At 33.9% G+C, this 24047-nt stretch overlaps 2 protein-coding genes and 2 pseudogenes across 4 annotated transcripts; 2 read left to right on the top strand and 2 right to left on the bottom strand.

The window, feature by feature from the left end:
* Nucleotides 1-461: 461 nt before the first annotated feature.
* On the bottom strand, nt 462-2281 carry PNSB5 (NAD(P)H dehydrogenase 18). Its single transcript, XM_022867185.2, has 5 exons — nt 1983-2281; nt 1722-1782; nt 1551-1613; nt 977-1035; nt 462-871 (listed from the first exon to the last, which is right to left on the bottom strand). Exons 1-5 carry the CDS (start codon nt 2235-2237, stop codon nt 632-634), a joined length of 678 nt encoding a protein of 225 aa, XP_022722920.1. The 5' UTR covers nt 2238-2281; the 3' UTR covers nt 462-631.
* Nucleotides 2282-3242: 961 nt separating this feature from the next.
* LOC111279353 (acylamino-acid-releasing enzyme-like) lies at nt 3243-11623 on the top strand (annotated as a pseudogene). Its single transcript, XR_016334650.1, has 15 exons — nt 3243-3519; nt 4692-4853; nt 4964-5273; nt 5526-5747; nt 5842-6060; nt 6186-6254; nt 7117-7255; nt 8000-8060; nt 8508-8679; nt 9819-9879; nt 9996-10118; nt 10277-10472; nt 10752-10822; nt 11110-11186; nt 11276-11623. The product of XR_016334650.1 is annotated as an acylamino-acid-releasing enzyme-like (transcript).
* Nucleotides 11624-12247: 624 nt separating this feature from the next.
* LOC111279173 (pentatricopeptide repeat-containing protein At3g23020-like) lies at nt 12248-15484 on the top strand. The gene is made up of 2 exons (XM_022866068.2): nt 12248-15285; nt 15431-15484. The coding sequence occupies exon 1, from the start codon at nt 12596-12598 to the stop codon at nt 15173-15175; it is 2580 nt and encodes an 859-aa protein (XP_022721803.1). The 5' UTR covers nt 12248-12595; the 3' UTR covers nt 15176-15285; nt 15431-15484.
* A 492-nt stretch (nt 15485-15976) lies between these two features.
* LOC111279174 (CBL-interacting serine/threonine-protein kinase 7 pseudogene) lies at nt 15977-17620 on the bottom strand (annotated as a pseudogene). The gene has a single exon (XR_016334503.1). The product of XR_016334503.1 is annotated as a CBL-interacting serine/threonine-protein kinase 7 pseudogene (transcript).
* Nucleotides 17621-24047: the final 6427 nt, after the last annotated feature.

Here is a 24047-nt window from a genome sequence, read left to right on the forward strand (position 1 = left end):
TCGACCATATTAAAAGATGATGACAAATATGGCATTTGGCCATATAGAAATATGATGGAGAAAGGCTGAGTCTCTTCCTCTTTTAATGAATTCACATGGCATTTGGCCACGATGAGAAACAAGAGAAAAATGAATATGTTCGTGAGAAAGGTCTCATTAATTATATGATAAATTATATAGATAACGAGAGAGGAAAAGAGAAAGATTAGCAAAGAGAGGGGAATTCTTTGAGGAATCTCATAATTTGGTGTTTAAAAACTTACTCTATGGATAAAGGATAATTTTGAATGTGTAATCTTATCATCAACTAGTAAATTAAGTCGATGTTGCTTACTTCAGCAATAACACTTTCACTGTGCTTCCACAAATTTAGTAAGTCTTGTGCATTAATTTGATATATGATTTTGTTTATATATTATTACATTATCGTTGATAATGTAATCAAGTTTAAATAAAATTCCTTCTCCTAAAATTAAACTATATTTTGAAGTTTTTAGTTTGGAGTTGGGGATACATTTTACAAACAAAGAATTTGCACTCTTGAAGAACACAAGAAAAGAAAGGGAAGAAAAAAAAAACCTATACCTTCTATGCTCAAATAGCTATAGCTAATAATTACAATTCTCTTCGCTCAGGAGAAGTTATCTCTTGTTATATCATCCTTCTTGACAGTGAAATCCCAGAGATCTCCATATTTCTCATTAAAATCCCATATGCTCATGGTATTGTAGTCATTGATTAATTTATCTCGAGCTCCCCTCTCCATGTTATATATCTGAGGCTCAAAGTGATGGGGCTTATCCGGTTTATCCATCTCAATTATACAAAATATAGCCGTAAACACTGCAGCTCCAATGAACAAGTACTCTCCCTAACATAAAATTCATGTAAGAAAAACTTGTCAATCTTCGCTCTGTTGAATTATTATTTGTTTTCAAAAGAAAAGCTGACTGAAGATTTGAAATTAATTAATTACCGGAACATTGAAAAACATTCCTGCAGCAACTGTAGGGAGAAAGAGCCATGAAATAAGGCCTGCAAATAGTTGAAGACAATCAGTTACAAAATGACCGAGAAAAATCTATAAAAGGAATAAGATAGGCCTTCAACTCCAGTACTTTATTTAATTATTTTCAATGGCATGAATAGGAGAGTTAATGAACATTATATTAACCATTCATGAAAAGATTCGGTTTTTGTTCATTTATGTTTATTTATTAAGTTTAACAAACAATTATGAATAACATTTTAAGGTTGTCAATCAAGCAAATATATCACAAATATAGCAAAATTCTTTTACCTTCAATTTATTTATAACATGAAAATGAAAACAAAGATAACGATCAATCAATAGTTCGTGAACAAATTAAGTTTTTATTTGTTTATTAAATTTAACAAACAAACAACGTTTTAGGTTTCTTAATTCAACGAATATATTACAAACATAAAAAAATTCGTTGATATTTAGTTCGTCCATACACCTATGCATGAAAAATCTATTTTCCTATTCCCAAGTTAGTTATCAATGACCAGAGATTTGTAATCGATACCTTGGAATCCTGTAGGAGGTTCTATAGCATCAATGTCATCTGCAATTGCTCCCCAAAATGTTCCTGAAGTAAAGCTTCAATTAGAGGTACAGGAACTTGATTGATCGCAAGAAAACTAGACCCCCCTTGGTTAACAGAAGTAGAACAACATAAAATTTCACTCTCAAGTACCTTTCTCCTCTCCTTCGTAGTACGTATGGTGCCCATCATATTCCCCATACTTAAAATCTTCCTACGATCAACAAAACAGAAGTATTTAAATCAACCAAAATGTTGACTTAAAGAAAAATGTATGCTAAAAATACCATTGACAAGTCCAAGTTGAAATCTAACGGATAAAGACAATGTATTGAAATCCTTGAAATTCTCAGGTTTCTATCATATCCAGAATCCCAATATAGAAATTAGAAAGTAGAGATGGAATGAACTTACAGAGCTGACACTGTTGATGGCCCATCTGTCAACAGGGTCTTCATTAAGGTCAGGTTCAATCTCAGACAACCCCGCAGCATTCAATCTTGTTAACCTGCTGCTTCCACCACCATGGATTCTAATTCTAACCGGCTTGAAATGAACAGAACAAACCTCTCTTTGTTTCAGAACGTTAAATTCAGTTTCAAGCTTTTTAGAGCTGATTTTAGGAACTGGATTTACTGAGACAACTGAGAGTGGTGCATGAACTGCCATTTTCTCTCTTTTTTTATCTGCTTTGTTAGCTTTGAATGAACATATAACGCCCGCCTTTCCTCTTAACGGATTGAACTTTCTAAGCAACTGCTTGGTGTGTGCGTTACATTAACGACCAATTACATTGAGCCACGCTTTAAGTGAGGGTTCTGGTTGGGTTTACGTGTTGCATTTTGACTGAGGTTTTCACATTTTTCCTATCAGTAGGCAAGTAAGAGTTTGGTTGGTTTAATTTGGCTTTAAATGAAGGATGGAGAATAAATGAAGGATGGAGAATAAATGAAGGATGGAGAACGCTCGGCCGGTTATCCACATTTTGGGTCCTATAAACTATAAAGACCTAAACTGAGAGGGGACACTCCGGTGGGGCCCCTTACAGGAATTAGCATGAGACAGGCCATGCCGGCCCGTCAGGCCTCGAGTGAAGAGGCGTACTGTTGCTCAGGACCCGTAGTCTTTCTAGGATATGCTGTAGCTTGTATCGCGTAATATGATATCATATATTTGTATTCCAACGCAAAATACAAAGAGTACTCCGTCAATGGTCATGGATGACAGAGGTATTCATGGTTAATTTTGAATTGAGTTATTTAAAATTATTTTTAATAATTGATTAAAATTAATTTAATAATTAATTAATTAATCGAATTAAATTGATTTAATTAGTTAATTCAATTTAAATTAAATTATGAATATTTTTGAAGGATAATAATTGATTATATAATTTTAATTTTTTAAACACAGTGATATAATAATAATAATAATAATATAATTTAAAATTTTATCAAAAAAAAGAATTTAATAAAAATATATATTTCATAATTAACGTGTGAATAATAAAAAAATTAATTATATATATTTAACATAAAATACATACAATACAAATACACAAATAAAAAACACTCGGCAACCACTCCAACAAAGTTGAACTGATTAAATAATCTTTTTTTATACTAATAAAAAACTTATCTTTTTTTTTTAATTAAACAAACTTACATATCTTAATCAGATTCGTTAGCAGTGTTCTATTAACGAAGTTGTCCGTTGCGTTGATCATTTTGTGGAGGCATCCATTGCTTGCTTACTAGGATTACTCGTGGAAGGATTAAAAATGTGGAAGTTGGAATCTTGAAATGAGTAGGACTTTGGCGTTAGCATCCTTCAGCAGTGTCATCACCATCTCTAATTGTTCAGTAACCTTAGCACCTTCTCGGTTCTCGCCTCCAATTTTCTCTCAACCTCGTCCCTCGCTCTTCCACTTCACTCCCATTTCTCACTACATGTAAGCTCTCTCTATCTGCATTTTCATGTGGACCTTAGTGAAAAGAACTAGTTTTCGTTGTTTTGCTGGTAAACTGCTTGATGGGTATCTTTTGTTTAGTCTTTTTGTTGATTGTTTCATATTGGTTGGAGTTGAACTATCGAATGTGAATTTCAGTCTTTGTTTTCAGCTGTTACTGTTTGATACTAAAAAGTTTTTGATCAGTTTCTTCCTTTTATCATTCCTTGAATGATAGAATGGGCAATCTGTGGAATTATTTTGAAAAAAATGACTTTGGATATTCGGTTTTGCTTAAAAACTCTAATTCTTTCAAGTGTGGACGCTCTTTGCGCTTAAGAGGTCGTATATTTCAAATTTACTGCAAAGAATGATTGCAAAAATGCAACTTGTTCCACGCAGCAGGAAATTTTCTTTGTTACTTTTGAATTGAATTGAAATCATTTCAAGTGTGCTAATCTATGCCTGTATCCAAAACTCTGTTATTTTTTATGAATCTAGAATTTCAACCCCAAATAACACCTTGGCACTTGAGAGTTGTTTGTGGTTTTACTTTGGACGCAAGTAGATAAGCATTTGAGGCAATATCTTAGCAGGAAAAAGAATGGAACAAGAAAAATATGCAATTTGGAACTGTGGAAGTATGGAAGTTTATCTACCGTTGGCTTCAATTACCAGCCTCTAGTGAATTTAAGATTACTCAAAATTGAAACTTAAATCATATTGGTAGGTATAAGTTTTTCGCATATATATATTTTTTCTCCAATATGCTTTCGAGCATTCTCCAATATCCATTGCATCTTTTGCTGCCTTTTTCTCCATTGAATCTATCTTTGCTACACGATGATGTTTTAGATATTATTTTGTATGATGTGCATTCTGAAAGAGAGACCTGATTAATAAATTTCAAAATTATCACCATATCCTATTGTTTCTTTTTGGATAAGATGGTGGAGTAGAATATAATGGGTGCTTCTTGATGTTACAAGAGTGCCAATTACTATTGAGTGATGAGGAAATGATGTGTTTCTTGTATGATGGATTGTATCAATTGACAAATTTTTGTTCTTTTATATGTGAAGCACCGTCCTATTTTCAATGTTTCTGCCTAGTTTACTGTTAGATCTTTCCTTATTGATTTTCTTTTCCACCCAACATGTGGCAAAAACTGTCAGCTGTTTTGGCCATGGATTCTTCTAAAGCTGGTCCAGTGAAGGAATTTCCAGTGGGGCTAGACGAAGCTACTGAAGAAGAATATGCCTCCCAATCTAAATTACTTCAGGAGTTTACTAGTATCTGCAGCATTGACAGGGCATGGACTTTTAAGTCTGACAGAGGTAGGATCGCTAGAGTTTCTTTAACTTCCTCTTTCTTATCCGTCTTCTTTTTCTTTGAAACCATAGAGTTATTATTGATCCCACTGCTGTTTATGAAACTGTTGCTGCAGGAATAGTCTCCCAGGCAATGTTTTCAATTAGCCAACCAAATCTTTTGGCAAATAAGTAACGAAAATTTATACTGTCCACTAGTATTTCAAAAGAAAGTAATAATAATGTAAACTTCCAATGGGCCCCATTTCCTGTTGAGATGAAAGGAGTGTCTGTAATTGTTCCCTCAACATCGGGTTCAAAGCTTCTTGTAATTCGAAATCCTGAAAATGAATCTCCCTCGCAATTTGAAATATGGAGTTCATCTCAGTTGGAAAAGGAGTTTCAGATTCCCCAGTCTGTTCATGGCTTAGTGTATGCTGATGGATGGTAAATGATTCAATGAATCTTTCAATTTTCATTTCTCTGAGGATAACTTTTGGCACTACTGTGTTAACCTTGTCAGTGATCCAGAAGTAAATGATATTTAAGTATCTTAGTTGAATTTTCTCCTTCATTAATGCAAATGTATTGGAAACTCTAGAACTGGTTGTAAGATCATCGCTGCTGGTTGTAGTAATGTTACTGGTAGCTATCATCCCTGCAAACTTGGAAAAGGTGAAATCTTTCTTCATGGTATAGGTTTGAGGGAATCTCTTGGAACTCTGATGAATCTCTTATTGCTTATGTTGCTGAGGAGCCTTCTCCCTCCAAGCCTTCTTTTGACCATCAAGGTTACAAGAAAGGTGCTACAAAAGATAAAGAATGCACTAGCTGGAGTGGTCAAGGTGATTGGGAGGAGGAATGGGGGGAATGCTATGCAGGAAAAAGGCAGCGTGCACTGTTTGTGATCAATCTTAACAGGTTTCATATATAATTGTTCTATTTAATCAATGCACACAGTAGAGAGCTTTTGTATGGTGGAAGGACCCTAACTGAACTTCCCTGCATATCACAGTGGTAAGGTACATGCTGTTAAAGGAATTACAAAGTCTTTGAGTGTAGGCCAGGTGGTTTGGGCTCCACCAATGGAAGGCGCGGATCAATATTTGGTTTTTGTGGGGTGGTCAGCAGGTCCTAGAAAGCTTGGTATAAAATACTGCTATAACAGGCCCTGTGCGTTATACGCCGTGAAGGTGCCACTTTATAAATCAGAAGCTTCTGAGTCTGATCCCAAGTGGGTAACTTGCTTCATTAAATGGCTTTTGGTTTCTCAAAGTTTTCTTCATTCATATATTTTCATGTTGGAACCTCACTGTGCTACCTTTAATCATGAGTCATGACACAATTTTCTGGAGACAGATCAATTGAAGAATCGGCTCTAGTCAACTTAACACAAATCATAAATAGTGCATTCTTTCCTCGATTCAGGTATGCCTTTTAAATCTTATTCCTCTTTCTGAGTTTCCCCCACTTTTTAAATCTTGTACATGAAAGCATGAGCTGACTGCAGAGTGCCTTCTGAAGTTTATTTTCAACACACATTTATGTATACTCTTAGCTGACGCTGTGTAACTGGAAAAGACTTAGTTTATTGTTTTTGCATCTATTTTTACTCTTTAGCATACTTGGAAAACTTTATTTCCTTACACTATTTTCCTTCATCCAGCTATGTCATATCTATGTTGCATTTATTAAGTTCAAATAATTTTCTTGATAAAAAAATGAGTTTGGCAAATGGTTCATTGCCATACTCCTAATTGCTTGGGTTAAGTTCAAATCAATTTCTTTATGTAAAACATGAGTTTGGAAAATAGTTCATTGTCATTAAACTTTCAATTTCTCTTTTCCTAATTTCTTGGGTAGCTGTGTAACAGTATATAATTTTTGTTCCCCTGCTTTACCATTCAAAATAGGAATGAAGAGTGCTCTCTCCATCTCTTTCTCTTTTGGGCCCATCTCTTCTTGTTATGGCGCAAATGAGGCTCTGTTACCTGTGGAGTACTTATTTCCTGGTTTATTGTTTTTGTCTGTTGCTTCTCTGCAGAGAATACCGTGTAAATTGTTGCTTAGAAATCTTTGAATGGCTGTCCAAAATTGCCTAATTTTCCTAGAAATTCTTCCATCTACTAGCCAAATATCAATGTTTCCATTAAATCCATTTAATGCTGCTTAATTAACTAGAAACTCTGTGTATACAGCTGCAAAAATTGTTAAAAATAACCTCCTTTTAACTACAAGCTACCTCTTTGGAGCTTGCTATATGTGAATTATGTTTCTTCCTTTCCCTTAGCCGAGATGGAAAGTTCCTCGTGTTTCTCTCTGCAAAAGCCTCAGTGGATTCTGGGGCACACTCTGCAACTAATTCTCTTCACCGAATTGATTGGCCAATCTATAGCAAGCTATGCTCATCTACAAAAATCATTGATGTGGTAAGCTTTCCACTTGCTCTCTGCTTAAGTTGAATGTGATGAGTTCAATTTAGTGCATGCAAGGTATGAGATTTATTTGGGTTCTTTTTTTACCTTTTTTTTTATTTTTTTTTTTTGGGGGGGGGGGGTTGTGAGGAGAAGAAAACCCATCCAAAACCCCCAATACCCAGCTCCATGCACTCTACTGGGTGCTCTTTCGTTCCTCAATGTTTTCTCTTTGCCTGGACTTGATTTTGCGTATTTCTACTAGTTTAGAAGATAACAAGACTAAATTGGGTCGTTGTGATGATTTTTTTTATCAATGGCAATACTTACATGCTGCAACCATAAACAATAATAACAACAACAGCAACAACAACAATAACAACAAAGTAAGCCTTATATCGCATGACTCTGGGGTCGGCTAAATGAAAGGCCAAAAAGATAATCATGTTAGGTCATACTTTTGAATCTTCTTGTGCCACTCATTTTTATCAATAACAATCTTTTCATCTACTTCCTTAACCCTTAGACCATTTCTTATAACTTGCATCTACATCTTTCGTGGCCTACCTTTAGAAGTTTTGGTATCTTCCAAATTCAAAAGCTCATTTCTCCTAATTGGTGCACAGATAGGCTTACATTTCATATGTCCAACCTATCTCAAACAGTCTTCTCTCATCTTTTCCTCAATTCTAACTACCCCTAATTTTTCTCGAATCTCTTTATTTCTAATTACATGCTGCAAACATATGTTATTTTTAGTCTCTACTTGCCCAGGTTCACATGACTGTTAATCTGTTTTCATCCTATCAAATCTTTGTAGGTATGAGATGCTTGTGCTGATGATTGCAACTGCTGGAAAATGTTTAATGAAAACTTGCAAGCTGACTTCAAAAACCTCCCAAAACCACATTGAAAGCCATAAAGGAAAAGAACAAAACATGATTTTATGTTTGCAACATTTACCCTCTGATTTTTTTGATATTAGCACTTATATCACAATAGGAAGTAGATTGTTTTGCAAGAAGTGCTCAAAATAAGGAGTCATATATTCATGGTTGATTTCTAGGATGAACTAAATGTTTTCTCTATTGTGTTAATTGACCTCTGATTAATATTGGATCTAATGCAACTGTGGAGAGTGATCTCTTTTCAGATAAAAGGAAAATTACATTTTAGCTCCTTTTTCATTTTCAAAAATCTTAGTCATAGTACTTAAATGTGGTGAAAAGAAAACGTTTTGATGATGGTATTTGTCCAATTCATTCAGGAGCTGCTAAACCTTTTGAGGCAATATTTTTATCTTCCAAGAAAAATGATTCACCAGATCCACTAATAGTGATGCTTCATGGGGGCCCACATACTGTCTCCTCGTCTAGCTTCTCAAAGTCATTGGCATTTCTTTCTTCAATTGGTTACAGCCTATTAATTGTAAATTATAGGTGAGTGAAAATATATCTTTACATCTTCAGGAAAAGTTAATTTGTGATAGGAATCCATTTTGCTTTTATGTTTGAGTATGTGACTAAAGCTAACTCTCTTCTTTTTCTTGCCATTTCATTTTCACTATGCTGCTTAAATTTTCCTTCTATAAAATGCGCTTTAATATCTTTTCTTTTTTTTCATACTTGAGGATGCCAGGATTTGAACCCTGGTCACTAGAACTAAGAGTCTAGCACTCTACCAACAAACCACATGGCTGTTGGCAAAATGCTTTAATGTCATATTTGATTTATGAAGTACTTTATTATGGTGCAAGTGTCACGGACCTAAGAGGGAGTCCTGAATCCCACATCAAACATAATAGGAGGGTCACTGGGGTATAAAAGGGTTCACACCATTTCCGTCTTGTGAGGCGCTTTTTGTAGGACAAAACCGTGAGGCTAAGGGGACCGGAGCGGACAATACCTCACAAGGATGTGAACTGTGACGGTCAGGCTGATTCGGGACGCCGGAAGGATGAATGTCCGGGTCTCGGAGCTGCGCGGGTTCGGAGCTTAAGTCTCGACCCGTGACAAGTGGTATCAGAGCCAGCCCTAAACCGTTCGATCCACGCCAAGCACCTCAAGGGAGGCAGGCAGGGTGGTCAGCCTCCGTGACGAGGGCGTCACGAGGTTGGGTGCGGGAGAATGTCACGGACCTAAGGGGGAGTCCTGAATCCCACATCGAACATAATAGGAAGGTCACTAGGGTATAAAAGGGTTCACACCATCTCCGCCTTATGAGGCGCCTTTTGTAGGACAAAACCGTGAGGCTAAGGGGGCCGGAGCGGACAATACCTCACAAGGGTGTGAACCGTGGCGGTCAAGCTGATTCAGGACGCCGGAAGGATGAATGTCCGGGTCCCGGAGCCGCGCAGGTTCGGAGCTTAAGTCTCGACCCGTGACACAAGTGCTGTGCTAATTTCTTTAAGTACAGCACATCATTCTATTGCTGATGCTAAAATTGTTCGTGGATCCTCTGTGATATCTCCTTTCGCATGCTTAAGGAATTTTCCTTTAAAAATAAGCTTTTATAATTTTATCAACATCAAGTGGCTGACATAACCTTTATCTTCAGCTAACATACTAATTTATTTCAGAGGTTCACTGGGATTTGGTGAGGAAGCATTGCAATCTCTTCCTGGGAAAGTGGGGTCTCAGGTGCTTGTTCTTGATCAATTCTTTATATGTGCTTGAGTCATTGACTTATCGTGGGTGTAAGTAATTTAATCATTATCATGTAAATTACGAACCCTCTCTCCTTGACTCATGCACAGGATGTCAATGATGTACTCAAAGCTATAGATCATGTCATTGAGAAAGGACTTGCCAACCCATCTAAAATAACTGTTCTTGGTGGTTCCCATGGTGGCTTTCTAACCACACACTTGATTGGCCAGGTAGAGCTTTCTCTTTAAGTAATGTAAATGTGTTCTAGTGACCAACAGATGTCCTTTAGCTGGTTTAGCAGGGAACATTTAGGGTTTTCAATATTACATATATCTCTCTGCAATCGAGCAGTCGCTGAAGAATGGGACCAATTACTTAATTTTTACAGGCACCAGATAAGTTTGTTGCAGCTGCTGTGAGGAATCCACTTTGCAATATTTCATCCATGGTTGGTGTAACAGATATCCCTGATTGGTGCTATGTGGAAGCCTATGGAAGCAATGGAAAAAGTATCTTTACTGAAGCACCTTCAGCTGAACACCTGACTCACTTTTACGACAAGTCGCCTATATCACATATCTCAAAGATATATCAAATGAAAGACTAGTTTTCTATTGTCATGCCTGTGTCAGTGGTGCCAATTAAATTGATTAGCATGGCATGCTTTGGCGCTGGTGCAGGCTTAGCATTATATGAAGCAAAATCAATCAAAATCAATCAGGGTTATTTAAGCTGTAGTATAATATGCATGGTATTCTAGAACTTGTATTGATTTCCCTTCAAAAGGGTATAGTTTGAACAAAGTGTTCCTTAAGTAAGCACCATAAGATCATGGGGTAAAGTCATTTTTTTATCGTCTTTGCAGGTTAAAGCTCCAATCCTCTTTCTTTTAGGTGCTCAGGATATTCGAGTCCCAGTTTCCAATGGATTGCAAGTAAGATAAGCATTCCCTTCTATAGCATGAACTATGATGAATATTTAATATTTTTTAACGTGGATACTAGATATCCATACTGCTGTAGGTGCCTGACTCTATTGAGCAATTAGCATCTGTAAACCCTTCCTCGATCCCTAGGCTGCAGCTTCCTTTGTACCAAAAAAAAAAAAAAGGATAAAGTTAGAAGTTTTCTGGAATTTACTCTCACCCCACATGCACACATTCTTTTTCTGATCTGAAAGTTGGGGTGATGTGCTCACGAATTGCTGTTTGAAAACTTTTAGTATGCACGGGCATTAAAAGAGAGAGGAGTTGAGACCAAAGTTATCATGTTTCCCCATGATATTCATGGAATTGAGAGGTAAACACATGCCCTGAAGAAACTTATGATATTGCTAAATTTGATCAGATGAAAAACATTGAGATCTGATATATACTCTTTCTCCGCAGACCACAATCCGACTTTGAAAGCTTTCTTAATATTGGCATATGGTTCAAGAAGCATTGCAAATGAACATCTTATGTTTGGTTTGAATCTAAAGTCCAGATCGTTGGCTAATATCTACTCAGAGCTGGGGATCATGTCACTTGTATTCAAGAATTTAATCATCATAATCTTGGTTAAGATGATTTGTCATCACAAGACATTCAACAATGTAATGATTTTTTATTTTAGTTATACCAATTGCAACGGTCGAGCATGTAAAACCACCATTTTTAGACAGGCTTGTGGTTTTTCTTCATCAATCTATAATGGACATCGCTAAACTTATCTGATTTTGTTTGTTGTTGCCAGATTGTCCTGCAAATAAAAATTGAAGAATGCTAAATCATTTGATAAGTACATGGATAATGAGATCCATATCATCTTAAACTGAAAGCACATAATTTGGGGCTGTTTGTGATTAACTAAATGATAAGCACCTTGCATGGAAAAATACAAAGCAACCAATGATGCAAAGCTAAGACCATATTGTGAAAATTAAAGGGTATTTTTTTATATAAAAAAGAAGAAAAAAAAAAGTACTAACAAACAAATTGTTTTTAGTTCTGTTTGTCCATAACCCTTGTAGATAGTTCATAGTTAAAAATGGTAACAGATCAGATTAAAATTGAACCAAAATTTTTTAATATTTATATTTGAATCCAAACTCGTAATTAAAAAATATTTTTTTTTAATATTTGATTAGATTCCATTTTGATATTCATAAAATGCAATCAATTCAATTCAAAATTACTTTAATAATTTTAATTTAGTATAATATTTATAAAATATTATTTTTAATATAAATTATATTTTAATTACATATAAATATAATATTTTTTATCAAATTAATATTTTAAATTAAAATATTAAATAATAATTTAATTTATATAATATATTTAATTAATTAAACAATAAAATTATTTTATATATATATTCAAATCGAATCAAAACGATGTTACTTAAGATTGAACCAAATGAAAAAAAAAAAAAGAAGAAGAAAAAACCCAACTCCACCTTCTATTTAAAAAAATTTCCACTCAATCCAATAAAAAAATTCCAAATCCGTTGAATACAAATAATTTAGCTCTCTTTAATTCATAGTCGTGCTTGTATAAAAGAAGCTGCAGCAATTGGATGTCTGCGGACAGCAAAATCTTGAACCGGAAAACTCTTTCGCAGCAAAACCATAACCCAGAAAAAAGAGGTTATAATTTGTGGTACTAATATTTTCAATTCTCACTTAAATTTTCACAAAAATCCATTTTATCTGAGCAATAGTAGAAATGCTTGCAAAACTTCCGCTAGATTCCAGTTGCTTCAATGTTTTATGCTCCTCAAAAACCACACCACCCAACATCACAGGAGCTTCCCTTTCGATTTCAGTTTCAGTTTCTCCAATTGAAAAACTCGAACCAATCACTAAAAGCAACCAACAAATACTTGTCGGTACTCACAATGGAGGGGGAACCAAGAAATTCAATGGAGTTCGAAAACAGAGTCTTGATAATCAGCCTGAGCCAAGTAATCAGATTTTGGAGAAAAACCCAGATAGCGAAAGGAGAGAAAAAACGAGGGGAAGTTTCAAATTTATGAATAAAAGAGGTAAATTCGGTACAGTTTGTGGAAAATTTCCCGTGGAGAAATTGCAGGCCAAGTGTTCGACGAAATGGGCTTCTTATGGAGGTTGTATTCCAGCGATTTTGGGAGCTTTGGATAGCGTTAAGGATTTGGATGAGGCATTAAAGCCATGGGCTGAAAAGTTAAGCAACAAAGAAAGGAGTATAATTCTAAAGGAGCAATCTAGTTGGGAAAGGGCTGTAGAGATTTTTGAGTGGTTTAAGAGAAAACAGTGTTATGAGTTCAGTGTAATTCATTATAATATTATGTTTAGAATTCTTGGTAAAGCTCATAAATGGGGTTATGTTGAGAGGTTATGGAATGAGATGAGTTTTAGAGGGATTGAGCCGATTAATTCTACTTATGGTACTCTAATTGATGTTTATAGTAAAAGTGGGATGAAGCAGCAGGCTCTTTGTTGGCTTGGAAAGATGAATAAGCAAGGAATGGAGCCTGATGAGGTGACTATGGGAAGCGTTGTGCAGTTGTATAAGAAAGCAGGTGAGTTTCAGAAAGCTGAGGAGTTCTTTAAGAAGTGGTCATTGAATGGATCTTCGAGGAATGGCGGAAGTGAAGCATTCGGTGCAGTGGAAAGTGATTCACCTTTACGCTCGTATACATACAATATTTTGATAGATACATATGGAAAGGCAGGGCAGCTTCAAGAGGCTTCTGAAACGTTTGAAATGATGCTTAGAGAAGGGATTGTTCCAACTACTGTTACTTTTAATACAATGATTCACATTTGTGGTAACCATGGACAGTTAGAAGAAGTGGCTTCACTGATGAAGAAGATGGAGGAGGTTCAGTGCCTACCTGACACAAGAACATATAATATTCTCATCTCCCTCCATGCTAAACATGATGATATAAAGATGGCAGCAGGCTATTTTGCAAAGATGAAGGAGGCCTGCCTTGAACCAGATCTTGTGAGTTTTCGCACCCTCTTGTATGCATACTCAATAAGGCAAATGGTCAGTGAGGCTGAAGACCTCATACAGGAGATGGATGAACGACATCTTGAAATTGATGAATATACTCAATCTGCTCTGACCAGAATGTACATAGAAGCTGGGATGCTTGAGAAGTCATGGTTATGGTTCATGAGGTTTCATCTTGCAGGGAATATGCGTTCAGAAGGCTACTCTGCCAACATTGATGCCTTTGGGGAGCGGGGACATGTTTTTGAAGCTGAAAAAATTTTTGTCTGTTGCCAAGAAAGGAAGAAGCTTACTGTCCTTGAGTTTAATGTAATGATTAAAGCTTATGGGATAGGGAAGGGTTATGATAAAGCATGTTGGTTACTTGATAGCATGCTGAGTCATGGTGTTGTTCCGGACAAATGCAGTTATAGTTCTCTCATACAGATATTGGCTAGTGCTGACTTACCACATGTGGCAAAATGCTACCTGAAGAAGATGCAGGAAGCAGGACTTGTAAATGATTGCATCCCTTATTGTGCTGTGATCTCAAGCTTTGTGAAATTAGGAGAATTGGAAATGGCTGAAGGACTATATAGTGAGATGATTCAGAACAAGGTGGAGCCTGATGTTGTTGTCTATGGTGTATTGATAAATGCTTTTGCCGATCTTGGAAGCGTTAAAGAAGCTATGAATTATGTTAATGCAATGAAAAGTGCTGGAATACCTGGAAATGCTGTTATATACAATTCATTGATTAAACTTTATACAAAAGTTGGCTATTTAAAAGAAGCACAGGAAGTATATAAACTACTTCAGTTGTCAGGATTCCACACTGATATGTATTCTTCTAATTGTATGATTGATCTCTACAGCAAGCGATCTATGGTTAGTCGAGCAGAAGCGATTTTTGAGAACTTAAAGCAAAAGGGAGATGCTAATGAATTTACATATGCAATGATGCTATGCATGTATAAAAGAAATGGGAGGTTTGAGGAAGCCACTCGTATTGCAAGACAGATGAGAGAACTGGGACTTCTAACTGATTTGTTGAGTTATAATAATGTGCTTGGATTGTATGCTATGGATGGGAGATTCAGGGAGGCAGTTAGAATTTTTAAGGAAATGGTGAGTGCTTGGATTCAACCTGATGATAGTACATTCAAATCACTTGGATCCGTTCTCATGAAATGTGGAGTTCCAAAGCAGGCTGTTAACAGGCTGCAAGTAGCAAGGGAGAAGGATACTCGGAGTGGTTTGCAAGCATGGATGGCTACCCTTTCTTCTGTGGTTGGAATGGATGAAGATGATGATGACTATGCCTAGACATTCTCTTTGCAATTGACTTTTTGGGTTTGAGTTCATTGTTGGATCATTGAAGCCTGGAGATGACCCAATAGACAAAACTTTAATCAAAAGCCTCACAATGTATAGCTGTAAGGCTCAGTTAAATTCAATGTCCATGACAATGTACTTAGCTGTTTTATTTTGTATATTTATTTGAGGAGAAGAAGTTCAAGAACTTCACCTGATGCTGGCAGAGCAAATACTGTTCTCTTATATAGCTCTTTGTTGTTGCAGGAAGTTTTATGCAGATGTGTTTATGACATGAAAATTTCAACCTGAGATTTTTCATCTTGGTGTTTGATATGCAGCACCTAGCACATAGCTTGACACTGTTAATCAACATCATGATACTTGCTTGCTCGGTCTGTGTAGCATTGATAGCTGCATGTTACTTTCCAGGCCTGACAAGAGCATGTTCCTAATTTTCTTACACGATCAACTGGTTTGATTCGTCCATGGGCTATAATTTCACCCACTGGTCTCTCCCTGGTCTCTTATTACACTAGATCTATGAACTTAATCATAACTGTGTACAGAGATTACCACCATATCTGCAGTCAGAAGAACAAGATCTAGATTTCAAAACTCTCATAGCTTATTTTATTCTTGTGTATCATAAATTTTTTTTGTTGGTGAACAATTTTTGTAATCATCATCTCTTTTTTTTTTTTTTCAAAATTTCTATTCCAGCCTTCTCCTGCTTGTGGAATTGATTCCAATTGTAGAAACATAACAGTCCTACATCAAATTCTGGAAAGTTTATGGAAAATTGCAAAGAAATTAACAAAAATAAACTTTTATCCAGCTGCTAACCACTAAATAAAACTATAATTTTCATCATTTACATCGATTCAGACCATAAGAAACCCCAATAACACTAAAGAATGCACCCAAAAGAAGGAAAAAAAATCTTTCATGTACATTTCAAGCCAAAACCATCACCCTATAGCATTATCCCAAGAAACAAAACTGTCTCCAAGGCCGGCTTCCAAATCCAGCCACTGCCCTTCCTCAAACTCCACCCCACCTTCCACAACCTTCACCTCCACCAAAACAAACAACTCTGCAATCTCGACCACCTCCACCACCAATACCACCCTCCCTTTCCCCAATCCCACAACCCCTCTTTTCCCTCTCTCAACTCTATACCCCAATCTCTCCCCAACCTCCCTAACCCTCTCCATCACCCCATCCAACTCCATCGAAGTAGTATACCTCTTTTCCTTCCTCTTATCATTCCCTCCTTCAAAAAGCCCCGATAAATCCAACCCGGCAGACAATGATATAATATCAAAAGCATTAACTCCATTACAAACCATGTCATGTTTTAACTTCCTGTCATGTAACAAACTTTCTTGTTGGTTGTTTGATGAGGTAAATGCTGTTAAAGTTCTCTTAAACCATGAAGTTTCCATTAACTTTACTATGCTCATTCTCGTGTCTGGATTCGGGTCTAGTAGCTGCCATATTATAGCTTTTGCTTGCTTTGATATCCAAGATGGAAACTGAAACTCCCTACGATGAATCTTTTTATACATAGCCACCAAGCTACTATCATCAAAGGGTAGATAACCTGCCAACAAAACAAATAAAATGACCCCACATGACCAAGCATCTGCCATGGAACCATCATACCCTTTTCTCCGAACCACTTCAGGAGCTGTATAAGCCGGTGTTCCACAAGCTGTATGCAGAAGCCCGTTGTTTAGCTGTTCAGGAAGAGCTGAGAGACCAAAGTCTGAAACTTTGAGGTTTCCATTTTGGTCTAATAAAAGGTTTTGTGGCTTCACATCACGATGAGCGACACCGTTTTGGTGGCAGAAATGGAGGGCGGAGACGAGTTGGGAAAAGTACCAACGTGCGGCTGATTCAGCTAAGCGGCCACGGCGTAACACTTTGGCAAAAAGTTCACCACCCGAGGCTAGTTCCATGACGAGGTAGATCTTAGTCTTTGTAGCCATGACTTCGTGGATTTTAAGGATGTTTGGGTGATGTTGAAGACGGCGCATAGCTGAAACTTCCCGGATTATTCTCGGTTCCATGGCAGCGTCAACCGTTTTTGTCTTGTCTATAATCTTAATTGCCACAACGCTCTTGTTATCCTCTAGTGAAGTTGCCTCGTGAACTTTTGCAAAGCTTCCACGGCCCAACAAACGACCCAATTGGTACTTCCCTAAAACTATACTGGTGGGTGTTTTGGTACGCGTAAGCGTTGATGTTGGCGATGGTGGTGGTCGTGGTGGTGCTTGTTGTGGCGGCAGATACGGCGGTGGTGGCGGCGGCAAGGTTGGCGGAGCCCCTGATGGCATTGTGTATGGTTGTGGAAAGGAGGGGGAAAGACAGGTTAAAGCGAAAAAGGAGCGTGCCACAACAAGGTTGAAGGAGAAGGTGAGTTGGGTTATATAGTGAGGGGAGAGTTTCGTGTGGTTGGCTTCTCACTGTCAAAGATTCAGGTTAGGTGGGATGGACCGTCATTTTTGTAGGTTTCCTTAACTGCCCTTTATATTTGCATAATTTTTTGCTTGTTTGACTTTTTTTTTTTCATTAATTTTAGGTGTTTTTTGTGAATAATCATTAGATTCCTAATGGGTTTTTTATTGTGTTTTTGCCTTAATTAATAACCAACGGTACACTGTGTGGAATAATTAAATTGTACGTTTCTTTACTATTTTTTATTTCTTTTGTTTTTTCTTTTCCTTTTCCTTTTGGGTTTCTACTCCGTAATTTATGGCTTTATGCACAAAATCATTCATTTTGTTAGATGATTCAATTTTAAGGTAAACGACCACGTTAATTGCTTGTTTTTTCTATTTTTGTGAAATTATTTGCTATTTTAAAGGGAATATTTTTTAAATATATATTTAATTTTTAAATAATTTCTCATAAAAAATTAATTAAATTGATAATGAATAAAAGAATGAATGAATCGTGTTGAATCAAATTAAAATTAATTAACACCTTAACAAGTTTACGAGAAACTCGATCAAATTTGTCCACGTAAATTTTTTTTAAGCTTATATTATTTAAATATATTATTAAACCATTAAAAATACTCTTATGTTAATATTGTAAAATATATTTTAGAACTAAATATAATTAAAAACAATTATTTTATAGTCAAATATATTGCATAGGTCGATTGGCTTGAAAATCCTTATTTAGGTAATTACTTGTGAATAGGTCTAGTAAAGAGAGAACCTTGTTTTTTTTTTTTTTTCCTTTTTTTGAATATTTCTTACATATTGCTGTAAGGGAATGTGCCTTTACGACAATTGATATAGTAAAAATACTTGAACATACAGTTAATTGCATTATAGAAAAAAAAATTATATAGGAGGACAATTAATATAATATATAAACATATAAATAAAAATTTTTATAAAGGATTAATCAGATTATATCAATGTAAAACTAATTTATTTTACACCTTTTTTATAATTTCATGTATAAATGATTAATATTTTTATAAACCAATTGTTAGATTTATCAACATACTCCATCCCATCAAGCAAATTTTTTTTTTTATATAAGAAAAGTCGCAATCTAAAGATAAAAATATATATATAGATATTAAAATTTAAATTTATTAGATATTATATTTTAAAAGTAATTATATAAATTAATTAAATTAAGTTTCAAATTTAATAAAAAATTTAAAGACAATTTCTTTACACGAATGATATATATTTTGAATTAAAAGGAAAAAAAAAATCTCATGTGATGAAATTAAATTAAATAGTTGCATGCTTAAATTGGATTGAATAGTTTCTAACTCTTAATCATGAGAGGTGATATTTTGATTTAATGGATGGATTGCTTTGGTAGGCAAAAAAAAATGATGGAGAATAATATATTAATAAAGCAGATTTAATTAGTTTAATTACATCTTACGGTATAAAAACATCTTTAATTTGGTGCTCTCAAAGTGGCTAGTCAAGGTCAAACAATATATGAAATGCCAATTGATTTAATTAAAAGATTGCTAATGAAAAGTACTTCCACTAACAATTAAGACCTTCATGCCAAAGCCATGTCCCCACGCTCACCACCGTAGAATATATATGTAAAATATCCCTATCTACTATTTAGAAAATAAAATCGGAGTAACACTGATAATGTAAGAAACAATATAATGATATAATATAAAAATAAAATAAAAAATATATAAATTATATAATTTAAAATTTTAATAAAAATTATATATAAAATTAATAAAAATAAAAAATAAATTTTATATTGAATATATTAATATAAATTATAATACAATAATTTTATATTTTAAATATATTTAATAAAAATATATATAATATAAATAAATAAATTATCAAACCTAAACGTGAGGAATCACCGTTAATCCAAAGTTTTCATTTCGTTTTTTTAATAATTTTTTTCTCTAATATCTTCGAAAGAGACTTTAATTTCTTCGAATTGGTGTCAAAAACTGCTATATGCAAAAGCATATGTTCATTTCTCATAAACTAGTTGCGTGTGTATTAGCTGGCGGTCACTAATCTTTTTGGGTAAGATATTTTCTCGCAAGTTGGGACAGTACTACTCCTCCTAGTCAAAGTTCATCAGCCGTGTTGAGAATCAGAACATCAATGATCAACCCCCTTAGCTCCTTTCAGCATTTATGTACTTTCTCTTTGAAGCATCATCTCACGGGATGCAAACAGTGAACAGCTCAATAACTTGCCGTGCTTGCTTTTGCATGGTCATATCCAGATATCGAGTCACAGTTCGCATACGAATCTGATCTCCCGGCTGGATCAAGCGTAAAACATGTCATATCCTAGGTTACCATATGTATTTGAGATTAATCCTAACAAATTTATCATAAGTAAGATTGATCATAAAAATATTTATTATCAACAAATTTTTTTACAATGATATTTATTTATTTGTTTGTTTTATGGGTGGCGTGTGGTTGGACGGAAGCATGTTGTCATGTAGCTCGCGGTTGGTGCAATGCAATTTGGACTCAGAGTTGGGTGGCTGTGGAAGTGCCATTGAAGCATGCTGGTGACCGACTTTAAGGTTTTGCAGGACCCACTGTATGACTCCGAATTTAGAAACTAGAGGCGGCTGACGCAACAAAATTTAGCACGCATGCTGGCTTGCGCCCCAGCGGCCCCGAAAAAGTATTTTTTTACTCCTAAATTATGAGGTGTTTGGCTGTTTCCTCCTTTAACAGTTTACATCGTGATTCATGCTTTAAGTATTTTTCTTCCAATAAATTATTTTTTTATAAAATATGTTTTAATGCATGTTTGAATCATTTTTCAAAAGAACATTTCAACGGTTGATGGTTGGACAGAGGATTGAAGTTTACCCGAAGTTAGAAGATTATCTTCTGTATTTTAATTTTTAATACATTTTTAAATATACATAAAAAAGTTTAATATTGAACTTGAGGTTATTTTTGTTGATTCATACGATCATTTTAAAAAAATAATATTTAATAAGTTTAATATTAAAATTTCAATATCTGTAATTTTATATATATATATAAATTATGTAGGGTAGAAATGTAATTACAAGTAAAGAAATGCACAAGGATTTTCAAGGTGTGACGAGTTCACCCAAATGTTTGGTTTAATAAACATTAATCAGAAAAGCCAACTAATTTTCACAATAAAATATTGTAAGTAGAGAAATATATAATACAATACAATGTTGAACATTTGTACAAATATATTAAACATGGAGATAATGATATAAATATATAACAATTATGCCAATTACAAGTGTGCTTCAAAGCAACTCAAATTTAAGAAGATGTAATTGAAGTGTTGCTGTATATATTATATTCTCAAATAAAAATTAGATTTAGGAACACATTTCTTATTTGACCTCATATTTATGACTCATTTTTTTAAGGTTTAAATTTCCAATCACCTTCAGTTAAACTTCTTTAAAATATATATTATTTTAATTATTTTTTATATTTAAAATTATAAAAATTTTAATTCTGATAATTAAAATTAAAATTTTAATATTTTATCAATAAATCACACGGTTATTGATTATATATGTTATATATCTTATCTTATTTATTCCTTCTATATTTTATTTATTTCTTAGTATGTGGAAATTGCCTTACATTATCAAATCGGAAAATAATATTTCTACAGAATATAAGTCGTTTACTTTTTCCTTTTACTAATTTATTAACTAATTAAAGAAGGAAAACTTCAGCAGGCATCTTACTAGTTTGGGGGAAAGAAGCTTGAGAAATTCTTAATTCGTTATTATCATAGGCTTGGGATTTCGCTAGAATTTCTTATTCATTTCTTTTTAGAAGAAATTAAAAAAGAAAAAAAAAACCTTTAGTTCGGTGCCTTAGTCAATTATGTTTTTTGTTTCCCCTTTCTCCCTTTTCCAGCTAAATGATAGAGAAACAAATCCCTTCTTTCCTGAATAAAGCATAGAAAATATTCTCTATAATCATGTATTTTTGCTTCACTTATTTTATCAATTTTCTCCATATCCTATGTCCGCTTTTTGTTCCTTTTCCTTTCTCTCTGTCAATTCTGTAAAGAAAAGTTGAAGCAAGAAACCGATTACCGATCTAAATCAAAATAGAACCAAATTTGATTCTCTTAATTTAAAATTCAAGCTTCTTGAACCTAACAGGTTAGGATATACTTTTAAAAAATCAATCGAATTTCGTTCGATTCAGTTTATAAACACCTCAATCTAATTCAAATTAAATTTATGGTTTTTTTTTATTAACAATCGGGCATATAATTTGTTGATAAATTATTAAATTTTTAATTTTAATAATCAATATTCAATTCTTAAAAAGATTATGAATTTTTATCTTGGCTACTATTGACTGGTTCTACCATGAGAACAAGAACTTGAACAAATTCAAATCGACCCTCTTACCAACCTCTCAGCTTATTCATAAATACGTAAGATCCACCGTTGATTGCCAATTCTTGTTGCCGACATCAACAAATTAATATCAATCTCAATGAGTGTTTTTCATGTAGGAGCTCTCTTTCTCTTTCATATAAATAAAAGAGTCCAACTTTTACTGTAGTTAGTGTAGCAATATCACTTTTGTTTGTAAACAAGGAAATGGATGTCTTAGATTGATTTAAAGCAATTCTTTTAAGCAGCTGGCAAGATCAAATACTTAGCTACTGTAACCTTAATTTTATGTAAAACTGCTGGCTTTTGTCTTTGATCGTGAAAGATGGATGGTTTTGTCTTTTAAAAAAATACTAATAATTTTATGGAGGGGCTGGACGACCCACTTGCTTAGGGGATTGGATTTTTAATGTCAAATGTCTCTAGCTCTTTATTATTTTAGTTATATACTATAATATATCAAAGTCTATATTTTATTAAACACAGAGCTTAATTTTATTTGTTAATACATTAATCTGAAATGACATATAATAAATTTGAAATTTTAATTTTAATAATTATAATTATTTTTTTATTCACAGAATACGGCTTTTTTTAATAAAAAAGAAGTTAATATTTATTTTTAAACTATGTGATGGAGAAAAGGGGAAGCTTGAAGTAAGCCAAAGAGGGTGATCATAAGAATTAAGAAACAAACCATTTGATGCCTTCCCTTGCTAATGGCCAATGAGGTAGCTCAATAGCATTCCATAATTGGTGTCAAACTATTGATAATATCAAGCATTGATGCTGTTGGATGTATTAGTTTACTTGTCACTAGCAATAGCAATAGCAATGTTTCAATAATTAAAATATCTTAAACAAAAGGTGGGTGATTATTGATTTATTTATAGAATTAATTTTCTAATAATAATAATTATTATATTAATTTAAATCATAGGTTTTGTCACTCTAAACTGTCATGATTGGATGGCATTATACAAGTGGACTAATGAAGAGACATAATTAGATGACAAGTAGCCCCGGTGGACCTCTATTAAGAGAGTATAAGATATGAATATCATTATCGTCACAAATATTATTTTTATAATTATCGCAATGGTTTTGTGTTTTCTATTTGTTTTTTTTTTTTGTATTTTATTTAATTTTTTTATTATTGTATTTAATAATAATATTAGTATCTTATTAATATATATTATTTAATAAAAAAAAGTAAATTTGATCAAGACCAGACAAATTTGATTTTCACAACTATTCCTCTTTGTACATTATTGAGAATCAGGAATAGTATAAAGATAAAGACGTCAATTTTGTTTAAATTTTTTTTCCTTAATTAGAAAGTTTTTTTCATCAAATCGAAATGCTCTTCTTACTCGAGGCTCGATAAAATTTAAAATCCGAAAAAAAAAAAAAGATCCTCTCAGCGGGGCTCAACAACTTTTAAAAAATTATATCTTGAAAAAGTAAAAATTCTATCTTAAAAAAACTCATTTTAACAGAGGCTTAACAACTTTAAAATATTAATCTTGAAAAAACTCCTCTAAGTAGAGGCTCAACAACTTTAAAAATTTTATCTTGAAAAAGGTTCCTTTCAACAGAGGCTCAATAACTTTAAAAAAATCTCCTCTTGAAAAAGTTTCTCTAAGCGGAAGCTCAACAACTTTAAATATCATCTTGAAAAGAGCTCTTCTAAAAAGAGGCTCAACAACTTTAAAATTCATCTTGAAAAAGCTCCTCTAAACAGAGGCTCAATAACTTTAAAATTCAATCTTGAAAAAGCTCTTCTAAGTAGAGGTTTAACAACTTTAAAAATTTCATCTGTTCTCGAAATCGAGTTCTAATCTTTGAATAAGTAAATTTCTCTATTTTGAAATCTTTTGTTTGATCCAAATATCAAAATCTTATCTTTTTCATTAGAAAATGGAAATTCTCTATCTTTACTTTAACTGTTCATGGATGCATGTACTAAGTG

This window comes from Durio zibethinus, chromosome 27 (genome assembly GCF_047325235.1).
Source record: "Durio zibethinus cultivar Kanyao isolate XHJ-2024 chromosome 27, ASM4732523v1, whole genome shotgun sequence".
NCBI classification, from domain to species: domain Eukaryota; kingdom Viridiplantae; phylum Streptophyta; class Magnoliopsida; order Malvales; family Malvaceae; genus Durio; species Durio zibethinus.

Excerpts from the sequence above, each read along its gene's own strand:
- PNSB5 (XM_022867185.2), bottom strand. The coding sequence starts at position 2,237 with ATGGCAGTTCATGCACCACTCTCAGTTGTCTCAGTAAATCCAGTTCCT. Across the intron at positions 1,036-1,550 it reads ACCTCCTACAGGATTCCAAG|GCCTTATTTCATGGCTCTTT; the intron begins GTATCGATTACA and ends AACTATTTGCAG. Across the intron at positions 872-976 it reads GAATGTTTTTCAATGTTCCG|GGAGAGTACTTGTTCATTGG; the intron begins GTAATTAATTAA and ends ATTTTATGTTAG.
- LOC111279173 (XM_022866068.2), top strand. The coding sequence starts at position 12,596 with ATGCTTGCAAAACTTCCGCTAGATTCCAGTTGCTTCAATGTTTTATGC.